The sequence below is a fragment of the Emys orbicularis genome, chromosome 7 (assembly GCF_028017835.1).
Source record: "Emys orbicularis isolate rEmyOrb1 chromosome 7, rEmyOrb1.hap1, whole genome shotgun sequence".
In the NCBI taxonomy this organism is placed as follows: domain Eukaryota; kingdom Metazoa; phylum Chordata; order Testudines; family Emydidae; genus Emys; species Emys orbicularis.
Genome location: NC_088689.1, coordinates 54,893,559 through 54,909,185, shown reverse-complemented (window position 1 = coordinate 54,909,185; position 15,627 = coordinate 54,893,559). Strand labels below are relative to the sequence as shown.

Below are 15,627 nucleotides of genomic sequence, written 5' to 3'. Positions count from 1 at the left end.
AACACTATCAACTCAGAATAATAGCATTTTACATCCACTTTGCTCTCATGTAAGTGACTATGCAAGGTACTGGGCAAAGGAGAATCAGGCCCCTATTGTATTTTTCTCTTGCTCTCAGCCCCTCATTTTGTATATTATATTGAGCTAAAGGAAAGCTTTGGTGACTAAATTGTGTCTCAGGGAAGTTTTCCCTTTATCTACCTGTTAATATACTTCTGCATTGTTATTTGAAATACTCTTTTCCTTAATCAGACCTTAATTATCCAAACAGAAAGGCGGACATGGGATTTATTCAGATAAGGGTGCTGAAAATTCCTTGTTTTTCCTAAAACACATTGGGAAACATGACTTCATTTCAGATAAAGACAGCTTTGGGGTAACTGACTTATAGAGGTGTGTTTGTAAATTAAAAAATCACAAATAAAAGTAGAAAGGTGGGAAAGTAACTCTTTCCCATGTCTGTCATTTATTTCAACATTTCTGTAATGTAGTCCAAGCTTGTGGCAAAAATACCTGCTCTACAAATACAGTACAGCACTGAACAACTTCATATTCTGAAGTAAAACTAGGTGGGATCATCTCTATATCTTACCAGGTGGATAATAACTATTGAGTATTTCTTTCCACACAGGTGGAATAGTGCTTAGATTTGAGCTGGATGACATTCAAACCAAGGGGTTGAACCAAATAATAATTCAATCTCAATTTGCACCGGAAAGTGACTACATTGAGGAAAGAGTTATAGAAGTTCACTGCAATAGATTAAGATTGTTATCTTAGCTGCTCCAGGCAATTTCTCTTTAGGAAAGTGTAGTTTCAGATCCCTTTTACAGCAACTTCCATACAGGCCTGTAGTTGATATTCAGGTCAACCAGATTAAGTATAGAGAATTAAATTGAAGAATACCAACACACTGGTTTAGTCACAGGTACCTTAACCACAGTGTTCCTCCTCATGCCAGGATACCCAGTACCCAATCTGTAATACAATTCAGGATACCAAAGACCAAGAGTTGTTATGAAATAGCACCATGTGTCCTGTTTGAGGTGGGGAAAGGTTTAATAACTATTTTTCAGGACATCATTAATGATAATTACAAGACAAATTCACAGTATAGTAACTGGTTTTATACTTCATTCTTCAGCTAATTACTTACTTACTGAAACATTGAATTAATCACCATGTTACCTACCCTCTAGGAAGTCCACCTTCTGAAGCCCTTCGTTTGAGACTTAATTTATGCATCTCAGCCATTTCCTTTAGAGTCTCTGCTGAGTAAAGGCCAATGGGGTTGTTATATTGCCTTGCAGGGCTCAGCTGGTGTTTAGGACTACTGCCATCAGTGAACACAGGACTTAGTTTTGAACCTAGGTTACTCTTTGCAGGTGAAATGTCAGGTGTCACAGACAGAGAGGCCATGGAAGTTCTAACTGCAGTGGTCTTTAAGAAGGAAGAGCTATTTGAACAGCTGATCTCCTGCTTGCTGAGGTAGCCTGAAAACGTTCCATTGGTGGCTAAAATACTACCCAAAGGCCCAGTCGCTGTGCTAGTTAGAGGACTGAAGGTTGTTCTGTTGCCACTGATTTCCAAAGCAGGGTCCTGTAGTAGCAAACATGCAGGCCAAGAAAAGAAAAAAAGAGCAATCATAGAACACATGCAAAAAGAATATATCTATATCTATCGCTTTCTGTATATATTCATACACTTGAGACAAATAGATTAGTGGCTGAGGTAGCCAGCCTTTTGATAAAACAGAACATTCAGTTGATCTTCTTTCAATAGGGTGGGACTACACACCCAGGCATTTTTTTTAGTTGAAACATACAAGTTAAAATTTAACTTATCAAAAGAGCTTCTGTTATTAGCTGAAGATATAATTAGATATCATTTGATAGACTATATCTTCCATTCATTCCTATGATAATTAAGGAAATCTGAATGGTTTGAGGTCAGTCCCATTTGAGGCACTAATATACAAGTACAAAAATCTATGCTATTAGCTAGAAATTTAAGACCTAATGTTTCTGAAATCACAGCATTCAATTTCTCACGAACAGTCCTAAAATTAATGAAGTCCTTAAACTGCATTCTTCTCATAGGCTCCAGGTCATGCTAATAAGGCCATGCAACATGGTTAGCAAGTAGGCTGAAAGAACTCAAGAAGGTGTATTAACCAACAGGTATAGTTTCTCTTTTATGCGTGTGCATAATTTCCATTTAAATGAATGGAAGTTAAACAGGCATAGAGCATGAAATTGCACCTTAAGAGTATAATTCCACATCTGTGATTTGGATGTTTTTTTCAAGCTAGGACACTATGGAATATTGTCTTTGTGAGGGTCTCAAGAAGCGCTCCCAATATCAGACATATGCAAGACCTCCTGCTGGTGCCTAACATTCGAAGCACATCTTAACTTTCTAAAACCCACTCTGGAAAATAATAGAAAATTATGCATTTTGTTAAATATAATGTCAATAAATAGTTTCCTACTAATGCTGCAAAGTACAGATTAAATAAGGTTAATATTGAAAACAGGAAATAATGACATTTTCAGTAACACATTCCACACAAAAAATAATCAGCAAATCGTAAGAGAATTAGACCATAAACTATGAAAAGGACAACTCACCTCCTCTCCCTGCTCCCTCTCATTCAAAAGTTTTGAGCTAGTGCTTGCTGTGATCTAGATCAGCGGTTTTCAAACTGTGGGTCGGGACCACAAAGTGGGTCACGACCCTGGGGTTGCCAGGGCTGGCTTAGACTTGCTGGGGCCCGGGACCAGAGCCAAAGCCCGAGACCCACCACCTCGGGGCCGAAGCTGAAGCCTGAGCCCCACTACCCGGGGCCGAAGCCTGAGGGCTTCAGCCCTGGGTGGAAGGGGTCAGGTTACAGGCTCCCTGCTGGGGCTGAAGCCCTTGGGCTTTGGCCTCCCCACCCAGGGCGGTGGGGATTGGGCTTTGGCTCAGGCTTTGGTCCTCCCTCCTGGGTTCATGTAGTAATTTTTCTTGTCAGAAGGGGATTACGGTGCAATGAAGTTTGTGAACTCTTGATCTAGAGCATTGCCTTGTGCCCCTTCAGCACAAATTCACCCCAGGTGTAACTCCACATAAGTCAGTGGGAGTTGAGGGCAGCCAGCATTTCTCAGGGCATACAGAGTACCTGGTAGGACGGAACCTTTAGATCCAACTAAACTGCCTATATTTCCATCATTGGCTCACTGTGGTGTATCATAACTAGGATATTGTTTTTTTGTATTTTCTTTAAGAAGTCTGTCTGTCTGCTAGAGGGAACGGCTGCAAGAAGATTAAAGATGAAGGATCTTACAGAGCAAGAGAAAGATGCTCTGTTTTAACTCTCATGGGCATTTTAAATGTATGTAGTCTCTTTGTTTTCTCCTTAATTTGAAATAAAAGACCATCTAGATCTTAAGAACATGGTTTTCCAATTTGTGTTTGGAAAATCTAACTCATAAATCCACCACACCAGTGTTCAGCATGTCTTTGTCTTCATAATGCCCAACTTTTTGTGCCCCTGTTTTGCTATTAAACCAAAGCTAGTTCCAATAAATCCATTCCCTTTCATCTTTTAGCCTGGTTGGTACCTCAGTTCAATAGTTCAAACTCTCCTCATGGAAGGTGTCTTTGTGAGACTTTTTTTTCTGTTATGTTTTGGCAGCTCACTTGATAATGGAGTATCCATGAGCAATCAACATAATTATTATATATATTATCATAACACTTAGGAGCCCTAGGCATGGAATCCAACTGTGCTAGGCACACAGAACAAAAAGAGGGTCTCTGCCCCAAAGAAATTCCAATCTTAAGTGCATGTACCTCTTGTAAAACCCTTCTACTATACTTAGATTGTAAGCTTTATTTTTCCTTCTGTTTATTTATATGATTTGAATGAAACAGGACAGCAACAGACATTTTCCGGCATTGTTGTATCTGTTGAACGCCAGTGTATAGTGAGGCACTAGATAAAGCATTTGGATGAATGGGGAATTTGTGGATTTCTTAGTGTATATGTGATATCAACTTGCAATCTATCCCAGAAGCTTAGAGTCCTGTCTTACAGCTAATTTACGCTGACCCTGATTCAGTGCTGTACCTTTTCCCCACCCCTGTGCATGTGGACACGTAGAAGCCATAATTAATAACCACATTCTTGGAAGCACAAGATTGGAATGCCTGTCAGTGTTGCTGCCAGGACTCACATCCCAGGGGAGCGTATCTAAAAAGGGATGTAGCCCCTGCAGCAGCAAAGGCCAAGAACACCGCTCCAGACTGGAGTTGAAGGCTAAACCTTTCAAAGGTTTTGAAGGAACTGCTACTCAGCGTAAGTCCCTCAGTGACCCCTGGGGCACTCTGCCCCATATAGGGCTATAATGGTTTGCAGGGTCATATTTGGACATCCCAAATCTGCAACCCCACTGGCTTCTATGGGGTTGCAGAGGGTGTAAGCCTGAGCAGAGTTTGGCCTTCAAACTGAAATTTACAGAGTGGGTAACAATGTCATTGTCAATGAATATTAGTTACTCGCGTTGGGTCTAATTATCCACTGTTGGCTTTCTGGTGTGAGGCCATTGAGGCTATGGAAAATGATTATCTTAATAGTATATTTCAAATTACTGCTTTTTACATATTTTGTCCATAATTAATCACACACTTCAGTCAATACGTTCTGAACTCAAAAAAAGTCTGCAAATAACCCTTGGTAATTGCCTATTACAGGCGTCCAAGTATCATTAAACAAATAAAAAACAGGATTTCCACCTAAAATATATATTTTTAAAGAGGAACAAATGCACAATCCTTTCTCAGATAATGAGTCACCAATTACATAGATGCTCTCCTTCTGAAAGCTGTACATCCTGGCAGGACGGAAAAATCAAGGTGAAACACATACAACAACAACAGAAGGAACATACAGCATCTGATGAAGCTAGATCTGTAGGTTAACTAGAAAAAAACATTTTAGAATCAATGAAAATTTAATGCAGGACTCCTTCCCCTCACCTCTGATATAGGGAAGGGTACTGTGGGGGGAAATTATTAAGTGGTGTTAGCGTGAGCTCTAGAAGAGAGAAACATTTTTAATCAATAAAAAGCAACCTAATAATATTTGGCAGAACTGTAGATTAAATAAAGGGATGGTTATAAGAAAGGAAATACTGTGGGTAAGGGGACAGAAAATGAAGGCTGGTGGGGTTGCCATCCTTTAGCTTTTGGGGGAATTTTGGTTATGTTCCTCAAATATTTTCTAGCTAGGTTTCTTAACTGCATGTTGGTATTGATTTATTGTAATAGCTGATTACTGGCATAGGAAAACAGAACTATGTCCTACAGTTTACACTGGAAACCTGGGGGCCATGTTTGAGGTTTTTAAGTTAAGACTGTGAGAATTTTTGGAGACAAGGGGCAATTTGTGGGGTAAAGTGGAAGGATGGGGATATGGACTTTCAGCATCAGTATAATTTTCTAAAAGAACCATTTTCCACTGATCAGCTTATTTGGCTGTTTCCTCTCATGACTGATAAAGTACCTGTTATTTGGTTCATTCATAAAAGTATATTTTAGATTAAATTATTGTTCTGTTTGTTTCAGTCTAGTGGCAAGAACAGACCAATGAAGGAAAAATTTATTGCACTTCTGAAATCTGAATGTCAGGCTTCTAGTAATGAACATCTCTTACCATTATATCTAATGAAATTATAAGTAGTCAGCAGTGACTAACATTTCCTTGTTCCACATCTTCTCCCCCCTCCACCCATTCCACCCCATCAAATTATCCCTGTGGCTGGAAAAATGAGCTAACATTTTCATCTATAAAAGTCTGTTGCTACCTTTCTGCTGACCAGAAGAGGAGGCTCTAACACTGGGCATTGGCTTCCTCCCTAGAGAAAGATGCTGTCACCTTGCTGAGATCCCTTGCTACATGAAGAAGTCAGGCAGCTGGATTCTAATTTTCCAGTGTAACGGTGAGATACCACATCAATGGATGAGCTTAAAAATGATTATGTAGAGGAGAACACAGAACATTTGGGGGTGAAAAGAGTTTATTATGAACCGTTCTTTGTTCTCAGTAAAACCTTTTTTTTTACTTTCTAATATTCGTCTAACTTCTCTAAGGGCAGAACACTCCCCTTCACCTGTGGGACAGGAGGGGAACCTCAACATGGGCATCACTGGCTTCTAGAGTGGGAGGTACCAAAACAGTATGTCAATTTGTCAACATGCTCCACTTTCATCCTCACCCCAAAGAAGTCTCTTTACGGGCATTGTGTGGGTTAGGGATGTGGGAGTGGGGAGGGATGGACCAGGGTGAACAAGAGCTGACTGAATGAACATTAACTTGTATGGATTCATTCCATGGTGTGAACTCTGCTCTAGTACAAAGGTGGGACTCAAGGGGCATCTGGGTATGGGGACCCACAGCAGGGCACTGTGTTAATGCACTATTGAGACTGCACTGTTAAGCACTCAAGTCAGGAAGTATGAAAGGTAATGTTAACTCTGACCTTACTATGAATTGGGATACAGTCTTTAATTAGAATATTATACCAATTCTTTGAATGTCTACAAGAATGATTTCAAGTTTTTAGAAACATTAATTATTTAATTTAGCCTTACAACACCCATATTAAGAAGCTAGTTGTTACTATCACCACTTCACAGACAGGTGAACTGAGGCACAGAGAAATTAAGTGAGTTGTCCAGGGTCACACAAGCAGTCTGTGGCACAGTCAGGAATAGAACACAGATCTCCTGTTCTGTGCCTTATTCAACAAGACCATCCTTCCTCCAACTATGATTGCTGGTTATTTTACATACAAGTTCACAGTGTTGTAGAATATACTATTCATAAACACAAGGAGGCTCAGATTCTGACTGGGACTCTGAGAGCTACCATAATAGACATATTAATTACCATAATAATTTTATAGCACCATATTTCATAAATAGTACAGAATATGATGATATAAATAAACACTATATCATAATGCCTATATGCAAAAGGACAGAGTTAAGGCTGTGTGTTGACCCTTAAATTTCATACTTCCTCACTTGTAGATGCTTAACTATGAACCCTAATGTTGCATGAACACAGAGCATTTATGAACCTTTAGTTCAATTCTCCGGAAGAGTCCCCATCTCTCTTTCCTCCATTTTGAATGACTTCTAATCACAAATGTTCTCAGTCTTGGATATATCCTTCTATTCTTTCAATATTTCATGCCTAGAGCTGTGCAAACAGCTTCATTTAACTCGCAAATGATTAATCTTGTTTTGAGTTGTTTGGTAAGCAAAAAGTATACTGTGATCCAATCAAACATTCATTCCCTCCAGCAGCCCCGGAGCCCAGTTGATCTCATGTATCACAGACGTTCAGCTCAAAACACAGATTAGCTGAAGAAAATGAGGAGACAATGGGCTCCACTGGGGATGCGGGAGCATTCCTACCAAACTGAAAAAAAATTGATTGTGCCTTTCAATAGGCTGAAGTTGCACCTAATATGAGTTCTTATATAATCAGCTGCTGACAGAAGTTGAAAAGAAATACATGCTTGCAAATTAGCAGGAATTACAATTGAGTCAGCAGAAATAATGTGTATGGTTTATATCAGCCACTGAACTTGTCTGCACATGCAAGAGACCTTAGCTGCATGCATTGTCCCTGACCTGGAAAGACTACCCCTACAGGTGAGAGGACAGCTTGGCAATGATGGTTTTATAATGTAGCCACTTGCTCTCTGGGAGCTGAAATGAAATCAAACTAATTTCATATGGGCCACTGCAGTAGCCATCAGATCAACTGGAACTAGACACCTAGCTCTGTGTCTCATTGACAGTCCCTTAAACCAGCCAGTCCCCCAATGCTAAGGCTATTCTAAGATGGCTTTTAAAAAGTAACAAGTTTTATTTTAAACAAAACTTTATTTTAACAATATATTTACTGTAACATACCTTACCTCAACATACATGAAATACTAGTTTACATCAGTAAGATCTTTTTTATACCATATTTGAGATCTCTGCTTTAGTGATTCAAGACATTCATGCTCCCACTATAATTCCCTCCCAATACACCATTAAAGAGGACTCATTTCAGCTACTGAACTCATTGACAATTTCCCTCTACATGTACCACACGTGACCTGGCATGCATCTACTGCAATCCTCCTAGCCCAACATGAGAGAGACTGAACTCCCTCACAACCTCTGGATATACATCTGACCCCCAGTCGCCTTGCTCTAAGACATGCATCATCATTCCCATCCCAACTGTCCAAGTCTCCCAGAATCCCTGGACAAGCGACCTAAGCTGACCTACAACTGCCAGTTTCTTTCCAGTATCACCTTGGACAAATACCATGACTCACCTCTGAGGTGTAAAACCCTCTTCAGTCCTGCCAGAAATGCTACTCCAACAACATCATTTCCACTCCTAGTTGCTACTAACCACACATCATACTCCCAGACAAGAGATCTAGCCAACCTGACCCACAGCTGTGAGAAACCTCTTAGCACACTTGGAAATGGGATAGGACCCACATCCCAGCTCTTTGAAAAACCCTTAGCAAACACCAGAAATAATCCTTCATCCAACCTACTCCCTCACCTACAGAATGTTCAGCTTTAAGGTGACATGCACCTAGAAACTAAATGTCTGTGCTTAGGCAATCTAAGACCTTTAATTCTCATAACACTATGAAGGGCTAAAACAGAAAATACAAGTTGAGCTGACACTCCAGCAACTATATCAAAGATATCTTTATGACTTTTTTAAACCAACAATATTTTAAAGAATTGATATGTATTTAACCTCCTCCCTTCCCCCTTCTTACATATTTACCATATAGAAACAACTTTGGTAAGATAAGTGACTACTTAGGAGGTTTTTTAATTGACATTTGCCAGACATGGAGTATAGTTAATTATGGAGTTATCAAAATGTGATCTCTTGAAACTATGGCTTGCCCATGAATGAGCAATCTCTGGAGCTGTGCAGGTCTGTCACATCCATTCAGACGCTCCTGGGAGTCAGTGTGTCACGTAGAAGCCCTGGAGAAGTTCCAATACATGAAGAGATGAACAGTTTACTAGGTCACTCAGGCTGCTTTGGAGGCTAAAAATTCTCTGACAATTTCCTTTCAGGGCAATACAGAACAAAACAACCCCTACTGGGCTGGTGAAGTGGGAGACAGTTCTAAACAAAAGAATGGAACGTTCTTCTTTTCCATGAGAATTCATAGTGATATTCCATATTTCCTCTCCAATAACCTTCTGTCCCACAAAATAACAGTCTCAACTGGTGAGCCCCATAATATTCTAGTATGAGAAGAGGCAGACATTTCCATCATCTCTCTGGATGAAGCAAATGGACATACACTTTGACTCCTCTTCCTTTCCCGCAGTGCCCTCTGTAGTCTTCAGAAAAAATATATAAAGGGGAACAACTCCTTGCAGGATAAATTTTAATATTTCTTCTTTCCCTGCCCAAATACCCATGAGGCACTTGAGTGACATAATATTGTTTCTGACTTGACTCAAAAATGACTGAGCAGGTTCCTTTCAAATTTTCACAAAATTAATTAATAAATAAAAGCAAACATTTCGCCCCAAGATGATATCTTGTATGTTAGTTTCAACATGTCAGCAGCTGCTGCAGGGAAGACACAAACCTCCTGAGCTCAGAATTTGGAATGCACAGTATTTATAAGAAATGTTTGAAGCTGACGTGTACTCTCTGTTATTGATTTGGGATCTGAAATGGTTTGTCTTGTTTCTTATTTTATGTCATTGGGTGTGTGTGTGTGTGTGAAATTAGCCCTCACAGAGTAGGTAGGATTGAGAGTAGGGACTGCACTTCCCTGTTTATCCAATCAATAAGAGTACAGCCTGGGCACTGGTAGTCCAAATTTCCTCCACACTGCGCTGCCAATGCACTGCATAGAATCATAGAAGTGTAGGACTGGAAGGGACCTCAGTAGGTCATCTAGTTCAGTGCCCTGCACTCAGGGCAGGACTAAATAATAACTAGACCATTCCTGACAGGTTTGTATAACCCATTCTTAAAAACCTCCAATGACGGAGATTCCACAACTTTGCTAGGCAATTTGTTCCAGTGCTTAACCACTCTGACAGTTAGGAAGTTTTTCCTAATGTCCAACCTAAACCTCCCTTCCTGCAATTTAAGCCCATTGCTTCTTGTCCTATCCTCAGAGATTAACGAGAAATTTTTTTCACTCTCCTCCTTGTAACAACCTTTTATGTACTTGAAAACTGTTATCATGTCCCCTCCCCATCTCAGACAACCTCTCATATCTAGGGATAGGAAGATACACAATTGCAGCCATTCATAGTCTCTGGCCACCCTACAGAGACTGCAGACACAGTTGCTAACTAGACAGTGAATGCTAGCGGTGGTGATGGCTTTTGGACATCTATATCCTAGGAGATGAACTTAGTCCATGGAACCTGAGCCATCCACTTTCCCCATCATTCTCTGTTCATCTTTACATTAAATTATCCTCTATTTTTTGGTGTCACATTTATTAACTCACCTGACAAGAAGGCACAGCTACCAATAAAGATTGTAAAATGCCTTAATGTCATCTAGTCTAGCCAAGTCAACATGTTGTCAGTTTTAGTCAATTTTTAGCTGAGCTGAGCCATATGCTAATGGGGTTTTTCCTCAAGTGCTTTGGGAAATGACTGTATATTTTGGGAAGCTTTGATAGGCTTAGCTACCTACAGCCTAGAAGAGAACAGAATAAAAAAAAGTCAGAAATGCTCCAGGTGCTCGGAGAGGATTAGACTGGATACCGATTTATGTTTATGTGATTTATGTTAGAGTCAAATAACAAGAAGCACTAAAGAGATAATATGTTACATACCTTCTGATGGGGAATTACAGGCCTGGGAGAGTCAACTTTAGGTGTGGCTGTTGGAACTGGAGCTGGCCGTTTAGATCTGGGGATCAAAACATTCCAAAAAAAGATTAATAATCAGAACAACCTCGCCTCTTCTTTTTTTTAGATCCTTTCAAACACCTTTTATATTGCACTGAAAAATTATCCTTTATCCAGAGTGAAAGCCATATGTAGAAACCAGCCTAGCCTCTTGTCAACCACCAACATTCTGTCTCCATCAATAAGCAAGATCTTCCCTTCTGCTTTAGGGTAGGATTGCCAATTTTGGTTGGATGTATTCCTGGACATAATCTTTCATTAAAGATTAATTTTTAATTCCGGGAGACTCCAAGACAATCCTGAAGGGTTGGCAACCCTACTTTAGAGAGATCTTGGAAATCTGAATTAAACTTTTAATTTTTAGCAATGTTGACAGGCCAAATATTCAAAAGTGTCATGAGAGATGATTTTGGGAAGCTTCAATTTTTGGGTGCCTAGATCTAGATATACGGAGCCTGATTGTCTAGGTGCTGAGCACCAACAACTCTAGTTGAAGTCAATCTAAGCTGGAAGTGCTCAGCACTTCTGATAATCAGGTCCACTGTGTCTTAAGATGCACATTCTAAACTTGACAGTTTCGGAGTAGCAGCTGTGTTAGTCTGCATCCGCAAAAAGAATAGGAGTACTTGTGGCACCTTAGACACTAACAAATTTATTTGAGCGTAAGCTTTCATGGGCTACAGCCCACTTCTTCGGATGCACTATGTAGCCCACGAAAGCTTATGCTCAAATAAATTTGTTAGTCTCTAAGGTGCCACAAGTACTCCTATTCTAAACTTGAGGCATCTCAAAATCATAGGACACTTTTGTAAATTTTGACCTTCAGCATCATGTACCTGAACAGATTTTTGTTACTGACAGTTTAAATTAATGTAGTGCTTCTTCAGACAATGCACAATCAACCTGTGTAACTCTTTGCCTGAGGATGTTGTGAAGGCCAAGACTATAACAAGCTTAAAAAAAGAACTAGATAAGTTCATGGAGGATAGATCCACCAGTGACTATTAGCCAAGATAGGCAGGGATGATGTCCCTAGCCTCTGTTTGCCAGAAGCTGGGAATGGGCGACAGGGGATGGATCACTTGATGATTACCTGTCCTGTTCATTCCCTCTGAAGCACCTGGCATTGGCCACTGTCAGAAGACAGGACACTGGGCGAGATGGACCATTGGTCCGATCCAGTATAGCTGTTCTTATGCCATATTACAAATCCTCCTCTCTTCCTAAGAGAGAGAGACTGTGGGCTTCATTTTGGACAGAAGAATTAAGGACCATCACAAACCACACCACCTTCTGCTCCATCTGCAAGACACACTTCTTTGACCTGCCTTCTCTAACATAAACACAGAGCATCTTGTACATTTAAAAACAAAGCCCTACTAAAATAAAACTCTGCACTGCACACGCACGCACACATTCTCCCCCTAAAAAGAGCATGGGAGAGAAAATGAACCACACTCAACAGATATTAATTATGCCACTTAATGAATTGCTGGAAGGTGTTCAGATGCTATGTAGAAAGGGATGGTGTAAGAACCTAGATAGGGTAGAATAGAACAGCTCCGTGAAATCTTCTGCTCAATGAACAGGGGGTGGTCAAAAAATATAACAGAAAATACTGGAGTGTGCCAAAGATGGAATAAAAAATAATATTGATAATACTGTACTGCCATTATATAGATCGGTGTTATGTCCTCACATGGAGTACTATGTGCTCCCTTGTCCACTGAGTATCTTATCTGGTACACATGTATGGACTACGAATGTTTGTTTCAGACCCAGTGAGCAGTGCGAATATTTTTGGTCAATTGCAGAGCTACAGCAAGCAGTCATAAACCACACACACATCCCTTTGAGGCTCCTCTGGAAAACTTTTGTATTGTAGCAAAGGGATTCATTGATTAAACTGCGCCATCACTTTCACCATTTATTCTCTTTTAGTTGCCACCTTACCATAATGGATGTCATTAACATGCTATATCATCTGTTCTACACATTATTGATATGCTGCATTCGTCATTCATAATACTGCCCAGCTGAGGCTTTTTTTTTCACATTAACTTTGCGCAAGATTTCAACGGCACCAGTACCACTTTAAAATAAAAAAGGTATCTAGATAACTCTGCGCTCAACAACTACAGCTCTGACATTTATCACAGAACACAAAGACTTGCTGGATTTAGCATAGTTGGAGTTGGAGGGGTAGATAGAAGAGGTGAAGTCCCTCAATGGAAATGAAAACTCATGCATTCACAGAGGGCCATTGTCCTTCAAAGAATGTCTAAATTCAGAGGCACTTTCTTCCTCAAACCCCTCTTGTTGGATAGTCAAGTCCTAGTAATTACGTTCATGACTTGTTCTGTTTTTTAAAGTGAAGAAATTGCCATTGTACACTTGTGTGTTGAAGTCTAAGGTCTACGCCATCAATGGCAACATTATTTTATTCACAGTGTTTCTCCTTACTTGTTCTATCACAGAAGCACACAGAAAGAATGAGTCACATGTTTGCAGTTTTTCTCTCCATGAGATGCACTGAAAACATGAGTTCAGTAGCTCTGGATCATTTATCCTTTGCTTTCACTTCTGCCATCAGGATCAAGTGGGCACCACAGACAGATCATTGAGAGATCAGTGTAGAAGGTGAATGAAGTTATATTTTTGAAAAAAGTCTTTTAGGATTCCCAGATCAGTCAGGGTGATGTCATCTTCACAACTAGGGGTGCAATTTTGGTTGGACGTGTTCCTGGAGGCTTCATCACATAACATAATCTTTAATTAAAGATTAATCTTTAATTCTTGGAGACTCCAGGACAATCATGGAGGGTTGGCAACCCTATGCACAAGGCCCTCAAAAGGGATCTGGGCAGCACAGTTGGACAAGGTGGCCTACACATCTCCTGTGCATAATTCATCTTAAAACAAAATTCCTCCTCCCTTTCATTTATAAATCCTGAGATAAGGATCCCAGGTTTCCATTGCAACCGCCATTGATGACATTGCAAACAACTAACAGAAAAGTGTAGGTACTGATGGAAAAATGAATGCACTAAGAAATACTTGGTGTGAAAGAACAATCTTATTCCCATCACCTAACAGGTCTTGTCCATCTCTACTCTCAAATGACACCTCCTTTGCTTTAGGTAAGTTTGGAGTCTGTTTCAACTAATGCAAGGTGAACATCTTGCACTTAAGGATTAGCTGGAAAGTGAGAGAGGAACTGATCTGAGAATATTTAAAACAATTTCTGTATGTCTTATGGCTCCCTTGGGACACCAGGAGTCACTTCCCCCTCCCCCCCATATTATGCTTTGTTTGCACTTTTCCACTTTTGCTTCCTCCAGGCCCTGCATTGCAGAAACAATTCTTTCTTTAAGAAGACAGGTGAATGGGGATTTCCCTAATAGCCCATTAGTGCCATCCTTACACTGACTAAGGAGTAACTAGAGTGACATGAAGTATTCTCTCCAGTGACCACATGTGAACAGTGCTTTTAGTCCTTGCTGCCTCACAGAATGAAATGCTGGCCTCAATAATCAAACATAAGTCTCTCATGCAGTCAGGACCGGTGCAACCACTAGGCGAACTAGGCAGCCACCTAGGGCGCCAAGTGGTTGGGGGCACCAAAAAGTGCGCTCAGGGGAGGCGGTGGAGTGGAGGTTAGCTGGGGGAGGGGGCCGCGGGGAGGGCTGCCCGCAGCAAGTAATGGGGGGGAGTGCAGGGGAATCGCTCCCCGCCCCAGCTCCCCTCCGCTCCGCCTTCTCCCCTGAGCACGCCAGCCCCGCTTTAATTCTCCTCCCGTCCCAGGCTTGCCGCGCCAAACAGCTGATTGGCGCGGCAAGCCTTGGAGGCAGGAGAAGTGGAGCGGCTCCGGCGTGCTCAGGGGAGAAGGCGGAGCGGAGGGGAGCTGGGGCGGGGAGCTGCCGCAGGGGGGGCTGCCCGGGCGGGGGGGGGGAGCTGCCGCCAGGGGGGGCACCGCAGGGCTGGGAGATGCTGCAAGGGGGGCTCCCCGGGTGGAGGAGGGGGGGCTCCCCGGGCGGAGGAGGGCGGGCGGGAGCTGCCGGAGGGGGGGCTCCCTGCCCCCGCCCCATGGCCCCCGCCTCTGCTCTGCCCCAACCCGGACTCTTCCCGCCCCTGCTCCACCCCGGCCCCGCCACCGCTCCCCTGAAGACTGCAGCCAGGCCTGACCCTGCACTCACCGCATGGTAAGTGGAGCAACCCGGCCCCAGCCTGCTCTGCTCCCCTGGCTCCCAGCTGTGGCGCCGGCGAGTGCTGGGGGGGCGGTCCCCGCCCCACCCAAGCCTGGGAGCCAGGGGAGCGGAGCAGGCTGGGGCCCCAGGCCTCCGTGGGGGGTGCTGGCTACTTCCTGCAGGAAGTGGAGTGACCCGGCCCCAGCCTGCTCCGCTCCCCTGGCTCCCAGGCTTGGGGGGAGGGGGGAACCACCCCCCTGCACTCGCCGGCACCGCGGCTGGGAGCCAGGGGAGCAGAGCAGGCTGAAAGGTCCCTCACCAAAGGCTCTTACGTAAATTAAGTTGTCATGGGATAAAAGGGAAGTTCCTTTCATGGATTGAGAACTGGTTAAAAGACAGGGAACAAAGGGTAGGAATAAATGGTACATTCTCAGAATGGAGAGGGGTAACTAGTGGTGTTCCCC

At 42.2% G+C, this 15,627-nt stretch overlaps 1 protein-coding gene across 1 annotated transcript in view; it reads right to left on the bottom strand.

The window, feature by feature from the left end:
• LDB3 (LIM domain binding 3) overlaps positions 1-15,627 on the bottom strand; it is a 181,998-nt gene that overhangs the window by 90,957 nt on the left and 75,414 nt on the right. Inside the window, exon 3 of the mRNA XM_065408201.1 lies at positions 10,902-10,977. Within this exon, the coding sequence (XP_065264273.1) occupies positions 10,902-10,977 (76 nt within the window). The remainder of the gene's footprint in view (positions 1-10,901; positions 10,978-15,627) is intronic.